The sequence below is a fragment of the Bactrocera oleae genome, chromosome 6 (assembly GCF_042242935.1).
Source record: "Bactrocera oleae isolate idBacOlea1 chromosome 6, idBacOlea1, whole genome shotgun sequence".
Taxonomy (NCBI): domain Eukaryota; kingdom Metazoa; phylum Arthropoda; class Insecta; order Diptera; family Tephritidae; genus Bactrocera; species Bactrocera oleae.
In genome coordinates, this window is record NC_091540.1 from 16,965,790 (window position 1) to 16,989,120 (window position 23,331).

A 23,331-nucleotide genomic window follows, 5' to 3' on the forward strand; every position below is an offset into this window, starting at 1 on the left:
TCTCGAAAGCTCAAAAACTTTTTAGACTACCAAACTGTACTGGTTTTGTCCATTGGAATGATTATAGTTCAGAACTATCAGAACATTACTCTTCAAGTACTACGCTAATCGTAATTAAAAGAAAAGCCCTTGAAACACTATATTTAAAAATTTTAAAACTAATTTTATACCTCTATACAATATGGAAAAATTTAATGACCATGTATCGACCTCAAAAGAACCTGAACTTGTTATTAAAAAAAAGCATTTTCGAGTGTTTTTCCGATATAAAAAAGATGTTCACGTTTCCGAATAATCTCAATTCACAAAGAGGATATGCTTAGTCTAATAAGAAGGGTGTTTAGTATATAATATGTAAGAGTATAGAAATAATGTCATAATATCGTTTTATTTAGTTTACTAAGGCTACTGCAGAGTAAAAGCTATTTGTGTGAAAAAAATTGTCCATTTTTTGAATATGAAGAAATACATATTTCCTCATGTAATAAAATCTATACTTAGACTTTGAGGACTTAAATATGTCATGACTCATGAGGCTTACTTTCTGAAAGTCGAGATAGGAATAATAAAATCCAGATATGGAATGAGGATTTACATCGGGAAGATAATATAGTAGATAACTGTTTAAGTATGTACTTTATTAGTAATAACTGCATCGCTTGATAAATTATAAAAACTCCAGGATATCAATTTTTTCAGCTCTGATGATGTAATTAAAGAAATTTTTAAAAATGTTAAGCCATTTCTAAATTATATAAAGCTTTTCTACACATTTTTTTGTGTTTTCATGTTTTATTTTTTTGTTTTGCTTTCAGGTTTCAATTATATATCCAGAAATGTTGACTTTCACAGTTATGGTTTACACCCACAAAATTCTATATAAAATTGCACTCACCGTTCGCATTATCCTGCACCATTGTGGCAGCACGTGACAGTACATCCAATGCAGTTTCCATGATGAGAAGCGCCTTTTCTTTCAATATCAGCTACTTTTGACGATAGCAACAAAACGGCGTTCAATGTCAACTTTGGGAAATTCTTATACACTGTTTGCACTTTAACAATTTTTTTAAACAATTTTCACAATTTCTTCTAACTATGTTCACATGCCAACAACAATTTTGTTTTGTTATTCGAATAGGCTACACTTCATAAAACACACACACGAACACTATAGAGACACTGTAAATTTTTACAAAATATAAATAAATATGCAAAAATTTATACAAAAATATTTAAAAAGTTTGCGCAATTTTCGAGTTTCACTTTTAATTGCTTTGTATTTGAATGTGCGACTCTGCAAGGGCGCACACACACAACGACTACACGCGAAGCGAAGAAAAAAGATCACGAAATTGCAACAAATTCAATACGCTTGCCAAACGCAACTGACAAGCGCTAAAGATGCGCGTGTGCGTAACCAAAGGCAATACGAAGAAAATAAGCGCGCACTAACAGACACGCACGCACACTGGCGCGCGTAAATAATTTAAACGCAAAGGTAACAATTTGCAAACTGAACAACCGGCAAACGCAGTCGCGGCAATACGGCAAGCGAAACGCGTTACAACGCGCAACGACAAACGCGGCGGTAGCGACAGCGCGTACAATGACGCGGACGTTGGGCGCAGTTGTAGGCGGAGTAAGGGTGCTGGTGGCGAGGGAAAGGTGCTTTGCTGTTTTGTCGATTTGCAAGCGAGTTAGCGTTATCGACAGACATATGCCGATGTATGCGCGCTTTTGTTAGAGCCTTGAGTATGTGCGCTCAGGACGGTCGCGCCACCCTAGCGCCGCTTTGACGTTTTCGCTTAGCCGTTACAGCGCCACTGCTGCTGTTGTTGTTGGTATAATCATTATTTATTTTATTATTGCTGTTGTTTTTGTTGTCATTGTAGTGTACAAAAGTCCAAGATAGCCGTGACTGCTGCGCCAACAGCGACGACGTGTTGTCTGCGCAACCAAGCGCGTTGAAAATAAATGTGCCCCTACAAACACCCACACATATATGGCATATATTTATGGTAAATATGTGTAATAAGTATAAATGCGCGTACGAAATCAACAAAGTTATTGGCAACGAGAATGGCGACAACAATAACAACATTGACAGCCACAGCTGTGCGAAAATTCGCAAGGTGGTTTCTCGCTTCACGGCGCGCGGGTGGTGTACCCTCACACACACACGCACAAAGAAATATGCTTTATAAAATTAAAATCAATGAGAAATGAAAAATCTTAAGCAAGAACAAAACACTGTGACATTTATTTCGCAAAGTAACGGTTATGGTTATGTCTCGAGAGATGAGTTTGAGTGCAAAAATGCTGAAAGGGTTGTAGGCGACGTTGGTGATGATGTTGCCAACAGCTGAAAAAGAAGAAATGGAAAATTAACGATAATTTATTGAAATATGTGCTTTTTAAACTTATTGTTATTGTTATTATGTATGTATTTGTAGACAAAAATTTGTCAGCGTGTCAATGGTTGTTTCGAATAAATTAAATCTTAAAAATAATTATTTTTTAATACTGTTTTACTGAAACTTGCTTTTTATTAAAACTCTTTAAAAATTTTCAAAGCTCGGAGCACACCAAACGGAATACCAGCAAAAATACTAAATATAATAGCTGAAAACCCTACAAAAAAGTGCTACAACAAATGCTTAATACCTGACTTAAAGCCGGAGAAGCTATGTTAAAGACAGAATCTTGCTGTATAAAACCTCTGAGAAGTACATAGATGTTATCCGGGCACGGATACTTTAGGAAATATCTATATAAAATGGTTGAAGAACCATCTTGATCGATCGAGGATGACGCTGAATACAAGTTCTTTAAATGCATACGCTGACAAACACAGCGAAATAGGCTGCACACTTTGATCAGCCCCCTAAATGCGGACAACATCATAACTGTCATACTTTAAACCGAGGAAAACAGGAAAAACGTGAAAAATTACATAGAAAACGTACTACGCTTAAAAAACGGGACCTGGACGCAGGTAATTCTTAAGACGAGAATTATGGAACGCCACCCTGAAATAATGCGTAAGTGGTCGCAGGGTGGGCGACGGTTCCCTAGAGCAGAGTTTTTTAGTGACCTGAAAGTGGCACATTCCATTGCTGTGACGACACATTCATGATGAGGAAGGCATTTTTACCAGCCGCCCCCGAAAAACAAAGATCGAAGCACATTCTTTATGAATAAAATATGTGCATAAACTAAATCAGTGTAAGAAAACTTATAAGAGGGCAAACCGTGTAGCGCTTGGAGACTTCTTATGAGTATACTTTGAATGCTAGAACTCTAATACAGATAATATTTGAGGTGAGGCGAACAATTGTGGGATCCATTTTTACTTCTTCATTCGCAAAGGTCTAGAAAGATATGAGTGTCGGATACTTCTCGGAGGGCTGGTTGCCAGTAATATAATTGGGATTTTGCGCATATAGTAACGCTATTAAAACATTCCCCAGGAAATAATGGTGTAAAAAGAACATAGATGTCGATAGTAATCGCTCATTCACAAATTCATACTTACGACAACGAAATCTTAAAAAATCGTTTTCTTTATAATTAACGTTATATTTGAAGACTTATATACCCGCCAGTGATGTCAATAATTTTCACCATGACTGTATATTAATATATATGTACATATGTATGTATATCAACAAAAACCCATAATAAAGCAAAGTGCGAAAATGAGTCGAAGAATTCGATCTACGAAAAGAAATAAAGCCACACAACTCTTGTACAATCGCCTAAAATGACTAACAACCGGCAGGATGAGTTGCCAAAAGTAACAGTTGGGAAGTCGAGAATTCAGCTTAAAGCAAAAATTGAAGATCAGTTTACCAAAAGTAAACTTAACAATAAAGCAAATCACCAAAAGCAAAAAAAAAATAACATTGATGCCACACCATATGGTACTTAAAATATATACATACTTATAAATGTGTGTATTTGTGTATATGTATGTGTATATATGAAATTTTGTAGCCGTAAATAAGTTTGTGCCAAGTAAATATGTTTAACTGCTTTTGCTGTTGGAAGCATAACTCTTTGTCTTGGACAGCAGCTTGACAACAGTAGACAACGCAATATATAAACCTAAACACATACACATAAACATACATACATATATACACATATACATTTATACATACGTAGTATATAGATAGTTATACCCGTAAATACTTATTTTGGAACGTTGCTTTAGGTCGCATTGGCTGATGTTGAACAAAACATCACGAAGCCAGACGCTGTAAGCGATCGCATTTGGGATAAATTTCGGACATTTTGTTTGAATTAAAGTGGTTTGGAAAAGTTGAAATAAGTATTAACCAATATTGACTGTAGTTAGCGTACAAATATACAAATACATATACATACATATGTATATGGAGATACAAAATAGTTGAACAAAATTGCTTATAAAAATTTTATATGCGAAGTTTATTATTAATATGTAATGTACCTAGATATATTTAGATATGCATACACATAAATATAAATATGCATACATGGATATGTAAATTCATGCTGAGTAAAGAAGAAGCATTCTAATACACTTTTAACCAAGAAACGTCCCTTCACTCCATTTGTTGTAAATTGTATGCCGATAAAACAACAACAATAATAATCTACTTTGTTGTCATTTGTTTCTTTGATTAGTCCATTATAAGTGCTTTGATAATGTGATAAATATTCGAATTATCTGAAGTTGCAAATTATGAGTGGAAAAGAACGTATACATACATATGTATGTATATGTGCATATATTTATAATACAAATATACTAACAACAACAACTAACACATATTCTGTAAGTCATGCATTGTTATTTAATTGGACTATCGCATGTTGCTTAAGTACGAAGCTTATCAATAGCAAATGCCACCTGTATAGTTCTGATAACATTCTTTAATCGATTAAGCGATTAGGTACACTAAAATTCCGAAGTTGATTAAATAAACATAACCTAGAAAGTACAATTGTAATTCGATATAGACTAAATAAATACATATTTACATTTTTTGCAGGTAAATCCTATAATAATAGTATAATCTAATATGTAGTTCGCATTTTTAGTGCAAATTTAGATTTAAAAATATTTTTTTAAATAGTGTGGTTTTATTTTAACAAATAGGTATTATTTAGTAATAAAGTGTTTGAGGAAGGAAATATAATAATAATTTCTTTTCAAAACAAAATATATATGTATATGCATATGTAATACATATTTTCATAATTAAAATTAAATTTTACCGATATTAATATCGTTATTTAAAAAAATTTATAAAAAATTAAACCATTTTAATATTGTTTAGTTAACTAAATAAAAATAAAATAGTCAGAGTGCTCAAGGAATTCACTTCAACTTCAATTTTTAAGAAATATTTCAATTATATTTTACTTAATATGATTTGAAAAAATTGAAATTTGGATAGACTCCTAATCTTTTCTGTTTTTTAACATTATAGAATAAAAAAATTGTTTTAAAATAACGCAGGGAAATGTGAAGTATTTCTCTACTTATATGATAATAATAACATTATTAAAAATTTGAACATTATACTATTGATGAGTTAACTAAATAAAAATATAATAATCACAATGTTCAAGAATTCACTTTAACTGCTGGCACATTTTTAACTTTTATATAAACATAACCCTAAAAATTAAACAATTTAATTATCAATAATTTGCTCATTCCACTTATTACACATAACCTCTAAATATTTATTTATATAAAAGTGACAAATAAGTCGCAAGTAGAGGCAGTAGGCAACCTCGTTACCAAAAGTATTAAAATTTATTTGAAAAATTTAATTTATCAAACTTTTTAGTTGTTGTTGTATTTTAACAGCATAAAATGTATACAAAAATATTATAGAAATAATGGTTTAATATTGAAATAGCTTTAATTTACACTAATAGAATTTAGCATAAGTTACAAATAAAAAATATAACGATCTTAGTATTTGAATTCTTATTCATTCTTATCTTACATTTGAGCTTAAAACCATGAACTTGATTAACAATTGTGTAGTTCTTGTTGTTATAGCATACACATATTACATACAACTGTTTTGTTGAATGTTGCCCGTGGACATTGATTGGTTATATCGGTATGTGGAAGAATCGATTAATAAATCAATAAATAATTTCAACACGTTGTTTAATTTAAATCTCAATAAACCAACTTATCAGTTTTTGAAATTCACTTTTTTAATGTATGTATACATTCAAACAATCAAAAGTGGCCGGATATAAATAAATCCAAGTACCTTCCGTTTATATCCGTCACATAAAAGCTGTCAAATCTAAACTATATAGCGAATAGAGATGCTAGGACATTTTTCACAATTGATGTAGATGCTCGTTAACCATTTAAAACTATGAGATATAACATATGTATATTTCCTATGTATAACTTAGCATCACATATATGTAAATCCGGCACATTGAGTTCCTACTTAAACTCCACCTTTCTTTTCACAAATCCTTACTAAATTCTTTCACAATTTATTTGCAAGATACAAACATAAACGAAATTATTTGGTTTAATTTACCTGTAATGAATGAGAAAATACTTTTGTTAGAAAACATGAAAACAATAAAAAGCAATTGCAGTCATTACCTCAAAAATTTACTGCTTTCAAACTATGTATTCGCACTAAGTGGCAGCAGAACAGATGTACATATTGCAGAGCAGCTGAATTACAAATGCATTGCACTTTTGTCGGCGGAGGGGGTACACAAGCAATGCATGGGCGAAATTAGTGCAGCAGCCTGCATTTTTGTTATTGTTTGACGCGTTTGTCGCCGCACACATAAGCAAATACATACACACAGCTATACAAACACAAAGCTACACATATTTGAATGGACATACGGACGCGAATGCCAATTCGAAAATTTTTTTTTTATTGTACACAGCGCGTATGGGGGCCGCTCTACAACGAACTATCACTGGACAGGCCTATCGACCGCAGCAGCATCAGTAATAGCAGATTGCAAAGTCGATGCCGCGACATTAAGTACATACAAACAATAACTACATAAAGCAATAAATGCATAAAAAAAAACAAAATTTCACTTGATAATCACTTCGCACGCAATTTTCCACAAAATACACTTTATTGGATTTTTCTAGCGCAAATTTCACAATTTGTCAACAGCGCGAGTGGAGAAAATCGTCTACAACGATCGGCCGAGCAGAGTAGCAAGTTAACAAATATTATATATATATTACCACCGACACCGACAACGTCGCTTTGGCTATGAATCTTTCTTTGCGTACTTTTCTGCAGCTAGCGCTTTTGCTATAGACTTTATAAAATTGTATTTTCCTTTTAGTTTGTTTGTCCAGTGGTATGTGCGGAATTTGAATGGAATTTAGGCAACAGCGCCATTACCATTGAGCGGCCATCGGATGCAACCAACGTGCTGTCAACGCCGAGTTTGCTTTGCACAAGTCAAATTTTGCAGCTGTCATTGTCGCTTTTGCTATACCTCAAATCGTAATGAACGTTAGAAGTGGCTTGTGTCTGTGCTAAAAGGAAGTATTGTGAAAAATATCATCAGATGGCGCTATACATAAAATAATATAAATGTCAATACAATGCGAACATTATTTCAAGTCCTCTGATAGAATTTTATAATTAAACTTTAAATTTTTTCAAATTCCATCTCTCCGTTTCTTAATGTATAGTATCTCAGAAATATTCTCTGAAAATTTGATGTAAATCCGACAAATTCTATTTGACTTATTTGATACCTAGCAAAGGGTTCTCGGGCGCTCTAGAGCGTTCGTATAAAACTTCAAACAGATTTTTTTACAAAACTATGTATGTTTTCCGAATTGGTGACCACTGTAGCTCGAAAACCGCTCGGTAGATTTCAATGAAATTTATATAGATTTTAAAATATGAAAAAATTAGTATCTGATCGAAGGATTGATTTATTATAAAGAGTTAACTGCTGTTTTTTCGGAAAATCTAAAAAAAAATCCTGAGACCACCTGTTTCTTAATTAATAAATATATTTAATCAGTATAAACAGCCATTACCTTTAAAATAGTAATTTTTCTCAGATTTCTGTCAAGTTAAGTTTTTTAAAGGTGCTATATTTTTATTTTTAAAAAATAAAATCATTTAATTTCTTACGTTTTTTTTTCTGACTTTTGCCGACCGATTTGCAACACTGGGCACCAAACAGAAATTCTTGTGCACAGAGTCGCTCTGCCAATTCACCCAATCGGAATTTTAAAAACAGCAGCAGAGTCGTCGGCAACAGTGACAGTAAATTGTCGGTCAGTAAATAACAAAATACGATATACAAGTTTCAAATTCGCGAAAAATATTGCAAACAATAGGTACTAGTTTAATAATATTAAAAACATATTAAGAATAATTATAAAAAATTGCTTTTAAAGTTTATGCAAAAATTGTGTAAGCATTGCATTGTATAAACACAAAATTCTAGTGCACTGAGAAGAAAAATCAATTTTAAAAGCACTAAAAAGCCGAAGCGCTAGTTAGCAGCAGTGGCAGCGGCATCGGCAGTACCAACGGCAGCTTACCGTGTTAATATGTGAATTTTTGTTAGTGGAATTAGCATCGCAGTGGCTGAAGCAGCGATAGCAAAGCAAAAGAAGACATTGACACCCACGCAGTAACAGAAAATCACTTGCCTGGAATTAATAATTGTCTAGTGTGTGTGGCGGCGTCAAACATATAAACACGTTAACTGGTGGAAAAAATTGGCTTAGTAAAAATAGGGTTTGGGTGCGTCGTATGCGTAAATCAGTTGCAAAGTCCAATTAGTTGAGGGGGAATAATTGCAAAGTGAAGCAAGTGTAAGCAGGTGTGCCGCGCGTGTAAACACATTTATAAATACGAGCTGTAGTTGTGTATGCCTTGCCCATACGCAGGTGTCAATGCAAGTGTTGGTTCAGAAGGAAAGTGTGTGAAATTCGGAAAAATCAGGCAGGTTGTCATTCATTCAAACTCAGCTACACACGCAACACAAGTCATCGTTTAGCAGGCGGCGCAATCGACGTAGCCACAACTAAACTCGGGTCCAGTTGAGTTGGTGCATACTTTGGCGCTGTGCCAAAACCGTCGTTCAAGGTCGTCGGCATTGGAGTGGGTAATAACCAAAGCAAACGTTAACCGTCAACGTGTATTTTGGGTAAAACTGCCAAAGTTATTTGTGCGGCAAGTCGTACGTCGTCGTTGATTTGTTTATTGGTTTGTGGCGAGAAACGTTTTTATTATAAAACTATAGTATGGCTATTAGTTTTGAGAAGCATCGCGCACAAATTGTAGCCGCTTGGAATGATGTGCTGGACGATAAAAGCAGCACTAACTGGTGAGTTTGATCATAACCTTTTAATACTCTAAACAGGGTATATTAAGTTTGCCACGAAGTTTGTAACCCCAAAAGTCGGAGATCGTATAAAATATATATGTATATAGTCAGCTTGACGTGCTGAGACTATTTAACCATGTCCGTTTGCATGTATATATGTATGTTCGTAAAGTAGTTCCTTAGTTTTTGAGATATCGATCTGAAACGCTGGTTCTTTTCTAACCAAACAAACTGAACGATCTAAATTAAGTTTCTGTAAGGAATCTTTTGTATGTGTGAAGGGTGCTTCGGTGCAACCGAAGTTAATGTTTTTTCTTGTTTTTTTGTTCCTCCAAGAAATTTGGATCAATGTGCATTTCCAAACATAAATTTTCGTAAATGCTATAACAGTTAATCAAACCGTTAGACATATACTGAATACTATTGTAATTAAATTACGCTCCAATTCAGTGTTTCTCAAAGCGCTTCAACGCCTTTCACTCGTCTTTTGTTAAATGTTGCATAAATATTTACTTTGTGACGAACGCTTTTAATTGTTTAAATAGTCTAAATATGTTTGTGCTGTATGTGTGATTGCATTGTCATGAGTCAAGCTATGCTTGTATGTGCATATTTTCATATACAGGTGTATATACTGCTCATTTAAAAAATATGCAAGAAAACCGGAAAGGTGTAAAAAGCAGTAAACAGTCATTAATTTCAACTTGAATTTAAGTTTGCAGCTGGTAGTTGTAATAAAATTAAAAGCGCTCACACTGAAATAAGTAATTATATACTCAAACTTAACTATTTTTCTTGAACTATACCTTATTTTAATAAAAATATAAGCACATTTGTGTTTAAAGTGGATAACTTTGCCACAAAACCGTTGTTGGTTGCGTTGTATACGACTTAGAATAGTTTATTGGTTTATTGTAGCTTTGGGACATAATTTAGCTTTAAACAGGAGCGGTGTGATCAGTAGAAGTCATAATACAAAATTTGTTGTTAATTAAGATGATTGTGTGTGCAGCTGTACCAATAGAGGTACCGCACATATTTGGCTAAAAATATTTATCTACATAATCCAACAACTAAAACACAAAATTATTGTTTTAAGGGATACGTCTAGTGCAACAGCCTAAAATGTTACATTTTTGGGAATTAAAAAAATACTGACACATCAATGGTTTTAAATTTTTAAGGGTATATTAATACATATTTTAAGAACACACAGTAAAACTACAATTTAATTTTAAAAATTAAACACATCGACGATGGCGTTAAAAAAAGATGTCCTCCACTGCTGCAGTGATTCCGGCTTTCTACATGGATAAAACCTAAAAAAAAATCTACTATATGTTATGGTTCTTACAAGGGTCTACGGTCGAAAAAATCGAAATTCGACAAAATTATTCAGGCGTGCAGAATTTGATAGATAAAAACCGTTTAAAGATAAACCGATGAAGCTGATTGAACTGGGTGGCTACACTTTAGACGACTGTAACTCAATATCATATCTGAGATATGATTTTTTAACGATGCTATCGAAATATGAGAAAATTTTTTTATTTTTATATCTAACTATGTAGGTGTAGCTCCAAAAAATGATTTTTAAATAATATGTACATACTCCAACAACAAATATCAGCAAAATGTTCGTAAAATAAATAGCTTTTACTATAATTTATTTTTATAATTCTTTCGAGTAGAATCTTATGTTAATTTCATTACTACTCTTTCTAACTATTTCACCTAGTTTCAAATAAATTCTACATATTCAATTTGAAGCAAGTTTCCAATTCATGTACACAATATGAATTTCATTTGGAATGTGTGAAAAAATCACTGACTAGAACTTTCTGAAAGCAGTAAAAAAAAATGTTACTAGTGACAATGCCTACTAAATGACCCCATGTTGCAAGCTGCAACAGCAGTAAGTTCACTAACGAATGGAGTTTAGTAAAGCGTATGTATATACTCGTAAAAAAATACTGTATATTTTTATACCCTACACATATTTAATATAGTAAGTTTGCCACGAAGTCTGTAACAGCACGAAGGAAATGTTGGAGACCCTACAAAATATATATATACAAGTGATAGCGTGACGAGCTTAGTCGATTTACCCACGTTCACCTGTCCGTCTGCACTTTTCTCATCAAGCAGCTGCTCATTTGTCGGGACCGCTAAATATCGGTCGATATAGCTGCCATAAAAACGGACCGCTCAAACTCAAGTTCTTTTTTTGTATTTGTGAAGGGTATTATGGCTTCGGTGCAGCCGAAGTTAACCCCTTTTCTTGTTTATGTAATGATTCACATAAATACATGTACTTTCATATGTATGTTTATGCATATCTGCCATACTATTTCATATGAAAGTCAGCCGAGTTTTAATTAACTCTCTGAACTGTTGAGTTGTGAATTTGAAATTTCCTATGCACTTTTTCTCAACGACTTCTATGCATTCTGTGCCCTCAATTTTTCATTAGTAGTTACTAACACTCATTACTACGCTAAGTTTGCTGTGCTAAATGCCTAGTGCCTGGTGTGTTAACTGCATTCGAGTTGTTGCACAAAAATTTAATTATGCCACAATTAATGTCAACTCGATGTATGCGCTGCCTTTATGCTCTTTGAGTGCTCGCCTTCCAGTATGCACTTTGCTTAGTCGTTTAAGAGAATTTTACATTTTTATTTCACTGCTTTTTCCATACTGACAAATATATTTACATTTTTATAAAAATATTGTACATACAAACATGCGTACATACTATGTATATGTGAGTGCTCAATAAAATATGCAATTTGCTCTTCCGCAGGTCACTTTATGGCTACGAAGGTCAAACGAATGAACTGAAAGTTGTGGGCAGCGGTGAAGATGGCGTGGAGGAGTTGTGCGAGGATCTGAATAGCGGCAAAATTATGTACGCTTTTGTGCGCATTGAAGATCCGAAGACGGGTTTGAAAAAGTTTCTACTCATCAATTGGCAGGTTAGTAAGCAGACGTAATTTTAACGGCTTTTTATAATAACCTACCTTTCCTCCAAAGAGGGTTTTTGATAGCCGCTATAGCCAACAAAAGAAACATATTTGACTAAATTGAATTTTGAAAAGTTTAAAGTTCGAATCTTAGAGTATATTTAAATTAACATCAAGTTGGACAATTAATTTAAGGAAATGCTGATCAGTTTAAATTCCTCAACAGGCTGTAAAGCCGACTCATTTCCGATTACATGTACCCGACTGTCATGGGAAAGAATCCGATTATATAGAGCCGACGTGGCAGTAACTTTATAATTTCTATATAGAAAGAAGTAAAATTTGGTAGCTTATTATAAGTCTCTATTAATTTTTAATCCGCTATATCAGATGTGTTTTTAATTATTAAAAGCAAATGTGTATATAAATGTATTTTTTAGTTCCTTCTTTTATAGATAATAGTTTTTTTTTTTAATTTTTGAAGAAACACTTGCAAATAATGCGCTAAAAAGACAATTGAATTAAAATTGAAATAATTTTTTTTTGCAATCCCGAAAATCTTAAAATAAATTAAATATCTTATTCGAAATACTAGTTTGAACAACTAAAATTAAATTTTAAATCCGATTTTTTGAAAATTTATAATCTTAAGTTTGCTATTGAAAAAATGTTAATCCAAAAAAAATGTGTTTTTGAATTTGAAATTATTTTGCGCTTGTGTACTTCGTGTTCTACCATTTTGGTTATCTTTTGAAAGCGAAACCTTATTTTTAATAAAAGTTCAATACAGTTCAGCACTTTTTGTTTTATTTACATACATTTAATTTCTCTCAATTATAGTTTTTCAGTTAGAAATATGTCCCTTTTTATCATTTTTCATTCTAACTTTTGATATGAAAAAGCATGTTTTTATTCATAACTCCAATTATAAAATTAAAAAAATTTTTATAATAATTTTAACTCTGATTTTAGGATTAAAAATTAAATTTCCAATTTTTAATTTCGATTAAAGATTTAAAATTCCAATTTTTGATTTCTATTTTAGGAATTTAATTTTTAAACCAAAATATTTTTATTGAAAAATTCGCATCCCTGAGCACGACTATGCCACAAAATAATTTATAATTAAATAATTTAATATAGTTTAACGGTAATTTATTATTTACTAATTCTTTTATATTTTACCATATTTTCTGATAACTGGAAAATCCATCCTTTTTAAAGAAAACAAGAAAACATTTAACTTCGGTTGCACCAAAGCTACCTTTCACAAATACAAAAGAACAACTATATGCTATAGTAACTCGACCTGAACAGTTTCTTTGGAGATTGCACCGTTGCCTTGAACCTATGCAAAATTTCGAAATATCTCGTCAAAAGCTTTCCATACAAGCACAGTATGAAAGCTATATGCTATAGTTGTGCGATGTCTGCCGTTCCGACAAATGACTTTCTTGGTGAAAAAAGGGCAGTTGCAAAGTTTAGGATCGAAATCTTAAAAACAGCTCTAGTTCGCATATATGCAGACAGACGGACTGGGCTAAATCAAAAATATAATACTAATATAACAAGTTAAATTAAATCTTAAAAAATTGTTTCAAAAGAATTGTTTTTTAATTATTTCACTTATAAATAGACCAGCTCCACTACTTTGTAAAGTACAATCTTTAAACTCGAAACGCTTTGTAAACAACTGCGTATGACGCCCGGCGTCGTCTACGATAAGCTTATCTTTTATAATACTTTTTATTTATTCCCTTTTGCCATTCTTATCGGAACTTGAGGTTGACTTTATTGAGAATAAATACTTTAGTCATGTCGCTCCGTTACTTATTTGATTTACACATTCCTTGTTTTTGTTTTATGCTTTGCAGGGCGAGGGTGCGCCAGTGCTGCGGAAGGGAACTTGTGCCAATCACATACACGATGTTGCCAAGTTGTTGTCCGGCGCACATTTAACGATAAACGCACGCAATGAAGACGACATCGATGTGGAGCGTTTGCTCAAGAAATTGAGCGCCGTTAGCTCAACGTACAGTTTCAAAGAGCCGCGCGGTGTGCAGGATGAACAGAAAACACCGGTGGGCACAAATTACACACGCGTCATACCGACAAAGGAGCTGAATCCCAGCGTGATGCAGGACTTTTGGAAGAAGGAGGAGGAAGAGGAGAAACGACGCTTGGCGGCCGAAAAGGAAGCGAAGCGACAGCAACTGCACAAGCTCGAGCAGGAGCAGCGCGCACGCGAAGAGAAGGAGCATTTGGAGCGTGAGAAGAAAGTGATTAGCACGTCTAAGCTGCAGCCGGCGCATGTGCCGATTAAGACGTAGGTCACAACCAATATATTGTATAATATTTATATTCTTTTTTGAAGTTATAATTGATTTTTTTTTATATGCATTCCAGTTCGCCACAACCACTTAGTCCCGAAAAGACTGTTTCCGGTAATTTCAACGTCGGCATAACTGAAGCAGAACGCATGCGCCAACAGCGCAATCAGGAGGCGCGTGAACTCATCGGTTCGCGTGTCATTGCGGCCAAAGCGATTTTTACACAAAACACCAGTCAAGGCCAGTTGCAAACCAAGTAAGCTCACTCACAAAACTTAAAGAAAGTTTATATTTATTTATTGTATGTTTTTTGCTTTCGCAGATTAAATACCGCACCACCTGCCAAACCTGCGCGTACATCCATCGCGCAACGTATTAACGCCTTCAATCAGCCACAGGCCGCTGAACCGGAGCCGCGCAAGCCCTCACCTACACCTGGTAAAGTTGCGCTGTCGAAATTCGAAGATGTTGGCGCCGTTAATAACACACAACAACAACAGTCACAGCAGCAACATGAACCACAACAACAACAAAAACAACAACACCAACATGCTGTGCACACCAGCACACAACGTTCGCCTTCACCGGCCACAGTCACCGTGCACACATCCACATTAACGCCAACACAGGTGGCGATCGCACCTGTTGCCGCCGGCGTTGTAGCCGCCGCAGTGGCACCTGCATTAGCCACAAATGCACTAGAGGAGGAGCAACCTGTCAAACCAGAAATTACCGCAATTGCCAATAATGATGATGTGCCCTCGGCAGCTGACGATTATGCTGCCGAAAATGAGGAACAATATTCCACCATAAAACGTTCGCCGCACAGCAAATCGAATTCACTGCAATCGCCAGAGACTTCGTCGTCAAATGCGACTGATACGGCTGTCTATCAGGATCAAGATGACGAGGGTGAGGAGCTGGAGGAGGAGGTGGTGCGCACAAAGGTGTCGGTGACGGTGCAACAACCGCAGTCGGTGAAGAATGGTCTAAGCAGCGCTTTGGACAGAAACGATTGTAAGCGCTTAGCATTTAAGTTAATTGCTTTTGCCTTAATTTGAATACATGTACTCCCTTGCTTGCAGTGACTGACTTGGTTAACGAAGATGACTTCATTTGTCAGGAGTCTCTGGGCGATGTTGGGCTGAAAGCAAGAGCTTTATACGATTATCAAGCAGGTGTGTAAATAATCTCTATATTTAAGTTGTCGTCGGTAAGACAAAGGCTTCAGTTTTCATTTATCCTGAGCAAGTTGCGAATGTTTTAATTCAAAAATCCCGATGTTGGCATTAAAAATTAGATAAAATTATTTTTTAATCAAATATGTTTGGGACTAAAAATTGAGAATATTATTTTTTTGATTTGAGTGAATGTGAAAAAATTTAAATTAAAAATAGTGGGGATTAAAACAAAAATAAATTACAATCCTGATTTTTTGGATTAAAATTTTTTTAAACCCGTATTTGGGATTACAAAAAAAAATTTTTTTAATTCAGATGTTAATTCAATTATTTTTTTAATGCATTATTGGCAGCCCTGATCTCGAGGGATTAAGCATCATTTCCCCAACAGCCGCTTCTACGTTACCGGAATTGACCCCGATTTTATACTGCCAAGGGATTTTATTTCGGCGATCTAAATCTGTTTGGATCGGTATGTCTTTTAGGGATTAAGCATATATTACTGGAAGCGCGAATCCGATATCTACTTTTTTAAACGTCAAAATCTTGCAAATCAGAAAAGTACCCATTCCATTACTGAAATCTGAAAATTACAATAAACACCACCCCATATCTCTCCTTTCCCGGATTGGTAGAGAAAAACAACTTTCAATACAATTGAAATTTTTAAACACAGTTCCATGTTGTGCCATAAGTCGACAAGAATTTCTTACTTATTTTAGGGTTGGTGATGGGGTTCATGAATTTTCCGAGAATATACGGGAAAATTAATTTACAACTTACCGATTCCAACAGGGTTAGATCACCGAAAAAAACTCTTGGCCGGATAGAACGCTAAGCTAACACTTATTGCAGAGGAGCTTAAATTGCTTTGCGAAATCTGAGCGACCCTTGTTTAATTACGTGCCGGAAATTGAAGAAGACTCAATACTCATACTTATCCAGACTTGATCTATACGTACTCCACATATATCTTGTCTTACTACTTTTTACCACTCACCGATCCTAACAGTGTTAGATCGGTACCGCAGAATCGGTTGTTGTGGGAATTGACACTAGCCACTTTTTTAAGCAACTAACCCCGTCGAAACATCTCGGTTTCCGTCCTACCTTAGTTTTTTTAGTTTATGCATTTCATCGTAAGATTTGATAAAATACTTTAAAAGGCCTTTCTTACTCCAATTTCTTGAACAGCAAATATGGTCTTGAAAGCTTTCCATGTTTATGGGATTCTTTCTTTAGGATTTCGAGGCCATTATGAATAAGATTTGGCCTACCTTGAGATTTTTCTTAGTACTTCCAAGTATCATGAGCCAACTCAATAGATGGAACCACCAAGATGGATGTAATTCTTCGTTAATTTATTTCCTAGATATTAATTTACTTTGTTTTTTCTACATCCACAGCCGACGAATCCGAAATTACTTTCGATCCGGGCGACATTATCACGCATATCGATCAAATCGATGAAGGCTGGTGGCAAGGGCTCGGACCCGATGGAACTTATGGACTGTTTCCGGCAAATTATGTCGAAATTATTAACTAAAGAAAAAAGGGAATTAATTATATACAAACAAACAATAATTGCGTAGAAACACAAAACATACAATTGATGAGCAAAAAATTTACAGTTTTTCTTATACTTTTACAAAAGCCTATTACAACAAATGCAACAAACGGATTAAAAAAAATTAACTAATTAAAAAAAAACAATAAAGTTCACAAAAAATTGAAACATTTAATAACAATTCAGCAACTATAATCACCATTGCCGCGCCCTAAATGCAACAACAACATTCAGCACAGCACAATTATTGAAATTTCAACTGAAGCGGTTTAGAAACTCCTAATACTACTGAAGCAATTGAATTCTTATGCATTTTTATAGCAACATACATACAATTATATATACATATATATGATATATATTGATGAGCGCCAACTATTGACTGCAAACAAAAGTGAAAACAACAAAAAATCACAGTAATTGAATTGAAGAAGAGACCAACGGTTGCGCTGCACTGCAAACACGCAAGTTTTTCCGAATAAAATTAAATAAATACTTGCATTAGTACGAAATTTTTCAAACATAAGCAAATTTTACGCACTCACACATACACACCCATATATATAAAATTTTTGATGCATTTTTAAACAATTTTTCTATACTACATTAAAAAAAAATAAATAAAATTAATGAAAATTAAAATTATAAGCCTAGAAAAAAATTCAAAAAAACTATTAAAACCAAGTATTAAAATGTTATATATATAAGTTTTTCGAACTGTGTACGAAAATTATTTAAAAAATAAAAACAATTATTTAAAAATAATTATTTGAAAAAAAAATCATTAAGATAATTATTTGAAAAAAAAATCATTAAGACAATTATTTGAAAAAAAAAATTAAAAAACAATACTATTAGTGCCAAGCTGTATAAAAACCACATACACACATAAAGACAGACATTGTAAACGATTGCGTTCAGTAAACGAGATTATAATATTTAAATTTTATGTAAAATACACTATGTTACAGCGCATATTTAAAGATTTTGTAAATGTTAACAAGCGAGTACCGAAAAAAACAAAAAATATAAAAAACATTTGTGTTGTGTTGTATTAAACTAGAAAGATAGACACATTTTGTTGGTGTTGTAGATTTTCTGCTTTCTTAGTAATTTTCTAATTTATTGTTTTATTATTGATTTTAATTGTTGTATTAGCGTGAGTTTATTTAAAAAATGTTTTTAATACTTTTAATTTTTGCCCATATTACTTTAAAAAAATTTCTTAATTTTAATTTTAATTAAGAAAATAAAATTATTTAATATCAAAAAAAAATTATATAAAAATTTTAATTAAAATTGCAGAAACAAAAAATCCGTAAAGTCAAATTTAATTATAAATGATTTCTTAATTAAAAAAACTTCTTAGTTAAAATTCAAGAAACCAAAAAAATCTTAAATACAAATTATGTTTTATTAAATTATTTGATTTTTTAGAAAAGAAACGTAACTATCGAAAAAATGTAATTCATAAATAAATTTTAATTAAAAAGTTGTTTTTAATTAAACAAAATTATTAGACGAAAATTTATTTATCTTAAATAAAAATTTATTTAATTTTTTTAATGAAAACCAATTTCTTAGTTGTATTTTTTTAATAGTTACATTTTTTATAATTAAATGTTCATTTGATTTCTTAAAAAGTTAAATTATGATTTTTATTCTTATTATTATTTTTTTACTTCTATTATTTTATTTTTATTATTATATTTTTTTTATTTTTATTACCATATTATTTTATTCTTATTATTATATATTTTTTTATTTTTATTATATTATTTTATTTTTTTTGTATTTTTTTATTATTATTATTTTTTTATTATATTTTTTTAACTATTAATATTATTGTTTCTTATTTTATTTTTTCTAAAGTTTAATTTTGTAAAGAAATCAAGCGCCATTTATGCGCTCACACACACACACACTTACATGCATATCCTAGTTTAAAAACTTTGCTTAATTTCTATTCTTTTTTTTGTTGTAAAACAACAATGCGTCCTTATTGCGTCCTGACATGCAAATTATCAAAAAAGTCTAACCAGTTTTTTAACTAAGAAAATATTATATTTACAACTTAGTGCAACGGCATTATACAATTATATTTATTAAACACTAAAAAACCAATTATTTGCATAGAAAATACTGCGCATCACTAATATTTAAGCTTGAAACCTTTAAAAGGTGCGGCGTTCTTCATAATTTGTCCATTTTATATACAAACATATACACATGCAAACCTTTATTAGTATTACTTATGTGGTAAAACTTATTTCAATACTTAATTTTTGATGTAATAAAATTTTAGAGATTTTTTTCATACTTACAATAACTGATAAACGAGGTGAACATTTGCAGATGAAATTTAATTTAAAAAATTTGTACTTTTATTTAAAAACCCTTTTGTATTCAGCAAATTTAGTATTTAACCGAATATAAGGGGATGAAATATGAAAATTATGTACTACGATTACTAACAATATTTATTGTGAAACAATAATAAGAATTCAATGAAAATAAAAATGTATACATGCATGTTTCGAAAATATGAAGTTGTGGTGTTTTATTTTGGTAGGTAGGTAGGTAGGTAGAGTGGTTGTCTTTCGACACAGCTAGGCCTTTTGGAGGCCCATTGTGATACCACCGGACTAAGGTCCCCTCACTCCGTACTTCTGATGAACTTCATCAGAGAGACAAATTTTATCCGTGCAAACTTCGAGATGTCGTCAAGAAACCCTCGACCGATGGCTGTGATTCTTTTTAATTTAATGGTCTCCTCCTCTTCTACCTCCTGACAGCTTCTACAATAGCCGTTATATGGCGTACCAAGTCTACTTGCATGTCTGCCTATTAGACAGTACTCCTACTAGAGTTCTTATATCATTCCGTTTAAATTTTAACAGTCGGCATGCGCGGCTCATATTTCATTCATGCCACGTTTGCCTGCTAGTTGAGCAAGTCAGGAGCTGATTCCACTGAGACTCGGCTATGTTAATGACATGTTTGTAGATTAAGTATCTGCAAGTAGCCATAGGGATATCACTGTGTCCTGGGACCCATTGCAGGTTTAACGTGAAATAGGATGTCTGATCCGCTAGAAGATCATGGCATTATTTCACTGTCTTCGACGAAGTCCTATGAGACATCAGAGATTTCAAAGCAGCCTGGCTGTCTGTATACATATACAATATAAATATATTTCTTGTTATGATCACACTTCTTGTCAGTACAAAAAGGCTTTCTTTATTTGCTGTGACCTCCGCTTGGAAGACACTGCAGTGGTCCATCTACTCGGTTCTCCAGTTTGGAACCATCCGTATGGAAGCTTATCCCTGCTTCCTTGTCCACTACACCGCTTTCCCACTCCTCTCTGGAGGGGAAGGCAATATTGGGGACCGGATTTAGATTGAAATGAACGAGAACATTCTAAGTATCATATAATCCCCTTGTTACTGGCGACTAGTAGGGAGGATTCCCTCAGTCTGAGAGCTGACTTCGCTGCCATTTGCTTGCAAAAGAGATCTGTTGGCAATAAGTGTAAAATTTCGTTTAGTGCCTGGCTTGGTGTTGTTCTGAGAGCTCCACTAATGCAAATACAGGCTGCTCTTTGTATACTTTCCATGCTTCTAATTGCATATTTCTCTTCTGTAATTGGCCACCATACCAATATACAGTAAATCATGATCGGCCTTATAAGTGCTGTGTAGAGCAAGTGAGTTACCCGAGGCGTCAGTCCCCATCTGGGCCCCACCATTCTTTTACACATGTAAAGCGCTGTAGCTTCTTTCTTTACCTTAGCTTTCAAGTTTTGTTTCCAAGAAAGCTTCCAGTCCAAAATTAGTCTCAAGTAGCTTGCTTTTTCTCCTACCGTAAGACTGGTGCCATTTAAAGATGGCTGCGTGATTTCTGGAGTACTGTGTTTCTTAGTGAACAATACTAGTTCCGTCTTGCTAGCATTTAAATTCAGTCCGCATGATCGGCCCATCGTCTAATATCGTTGGGTATTGTCTGCATAAGGCTTAGCGAGGGTATTCGGGAACTTGGCCCTAACCGAAACTGCCACATCATCAGCGTAGGCCACAACATGTACCCCCTTCTTTTCCAGATGCACAAACATTTTATTCATTGTCAGGATCCAGAGAAGCGGGGATAACACGCTTCCTTAGGGTGTACCCCTTCTGCAGACAGGACAGATCTGCACATCGTTGAAGCTCCCAGCGTTGAAATAATTGACCTGCCCAAGAGCATCTGTTCAATTATTTTCCGGAGAGGCTCAGAGATGTCCAGATCCTTAAGCGTGGGTATTTTATTTAAGAAACAAAAAAACCAAAAAATGTAAGCTTCGGCACCATCACAATGGGCCTCCTATAGGCCTAGGTGCGTCGTTAGACAGCCACTCTACCTACCTACCTACCTAGCTTCCGCAGCACCGAAACTATAATACCTTTCACAGGTCAGTTTGTATGATAGCTATATGCTATAGTAGTCCGATCTAAAATTTTTTTTTCAAGATTATAGCGATGCCTCGGATAATAATCTTTGCCAAATTTCTTGAAGATGTATCTGGAATTAAGCCTAGACAAATTGGAATATTATCTGGTACAATATCCGGAAGGAAATTGTGTGTGGGTTATTTTAGTTTCAAAAGACAACTCGAGGTAGTAGTCCTTGTTGAAGGGAGAATTCTCTCTCAGAACGTACTTCACAACGGAATATAGGTGTTCAGTCCCCTTAGTGTGCTTATTTATAGCTTCGTGTCTAGTATGAGAACGTTAAGCTGTTGAATGTTTTCAAATTTTTTTTATTCTACGCAATCATGCTGTTCTTCATGCGAAAGAAAGATATCGTGCAAGGGTATAGTGAAGTTAATCAATGGAAGGATGGTAACATACCCGCTCCGCAGCGCAGCTTCTAGAACGGTGGAACGGAAACCTGCAACGTGGAGTGTTCCCACACAAAAAAGGAGTTTTTCTGTAAGGAGAAGAGAGAGGACAGGGGTAGCGAAGCTGTAAATGAGAAGTTATAATCTCAGAGGGTTTAAACAAATTATAAATCTCTCCATAGACCAATTCCGGTACTGATTGTAGTTTACATTGCTCGTTGCAGGCTCAAGAAGCACCTGTTTCTAGATTACGAGCTACCTGCAGACATAGGAATAAGTCCCTTGGATCAGTTTACAGTTATGTTCACGTTGATCCATTTATTTCTTGGCAGTTTGAAGTTTCGTGAAATTTCATAATCTTTATTTGACTCGGTTAGTTTAATGCAACAACAGTTAATCGCGCTAATGGAATCTCGATTCAAACGAATATAGCATTGACATTCCTTCTGAATGCTATATAGGTGGCTCACGAGTCTCGTGTTACTCTAAGAATCCGGTTATTAGGGTGGCCTGGTAAAAGCAAAACTATTGTTGCGATTGCAACAAAATTTCAAGCGTTCTGTAAAAGTCTTTTATTAAGTCCTTTCATTTCGCACATATAATGTCTTAAACTCCTATATATAGATTCGGCAATAGCAATATGAACTTATATGATTAAGTACGGATTCGATTTTCGGGTAAAGCTTTCTGTTTAAAGTTAGTTGGAGTTACATATGTTCAGCATTTGAGTATTTTTTAGAGAAACTGCAATAACCCGTTTCTTCTAAGACTCCTTTATTGGTCTCCGTACAATTTGACGCTAATTTATGAAAATTAGTTTCAAAATTTTGGTCAGCTTGCACCAGATATGTGAATGTGATATGAAATGTTTAGTTTTCTCAAATAATATATGATCAAAGCTAAGTAATATCTTTTTGGAACCTTTTCGAACCTAAAGGTGGTGGAGATCTCTTGAGACTTCTGAGAAGAGAACTCCAAACATTTATGCTCAACATCTGCATTTAAACATCTACGATATATATTTATGTCACAC

General features: G+C 33.8%; 1 protein-coding gene and 2 long non-coding RNA genes across 3 annotated transcripts in view; 2 read left to right on the plus strand and 1 right to left on the minus strand.

Moving 5' to 3' along the window:
• The window catches only part of LOC118680531 (uncharacterized), a 90,257-nt gene extending 88,127 nt beyond the window's left edge, over positions 1 to 2,130 (plus strand). Inside the window, exons 2-3 of the long non-coding RNA XR_004976107.2 lie at positions 816 to 1,501; positions 1,896 to 2,130. This is a non-coding gene — a long non-coding RNA (uncharacterized lncRNA). The remainder of the gene's footprint in view (positions 1 to 815; positions 1,502 to 1,895) is intronic.
• A 105-nt stretch (positions 2,131 to 2,235) lies between these two features.
• Positions 2,236 to 7,096, minus strand: LOC118680529 (uncharacterized). The gene is made up of 2 exons (XR_004976105.2): positions 6,644 to 7,096; positions 2,236 to 2,365 (listed from the first exon to the last, which is right to left on the minus strand). It is a non-coding gene; the product is annotated as an uncharacterized lncRNA (long non-coding RNA).
• Positions 7,097 to 8,267: 1,171 nt separating this feature from the next.
• On the plus strand, positions 8,268 to 19,968 carry Abp1 (Actin binding protein 1). The gene is made up of 7 exons (XM_070111001.1): positions 8,268 to 9,378; positions 12,182 to 12,353; positions 14,216 to 14,667; positions 14,748 to 14,927; positions 14,994 to 15,688; positions 15,757 to 15,849; positions 17,259 to 19,968. Exons 1-7 carry the CDS (start codon positions 9,296 to 9,298, stop codon positions 17,396 to 17,398), a joined length of 1,815 nt encoding a protein of 604 aa, XP_069967102.1. The 5' UTR covers positions 8,268 to 9,295; the 3' UTR covers positions 17,399 to 19,968.
• The last annotated feature ends 3,363 nt before the right edge of the window (positions 19,969 to 23,331 follow it).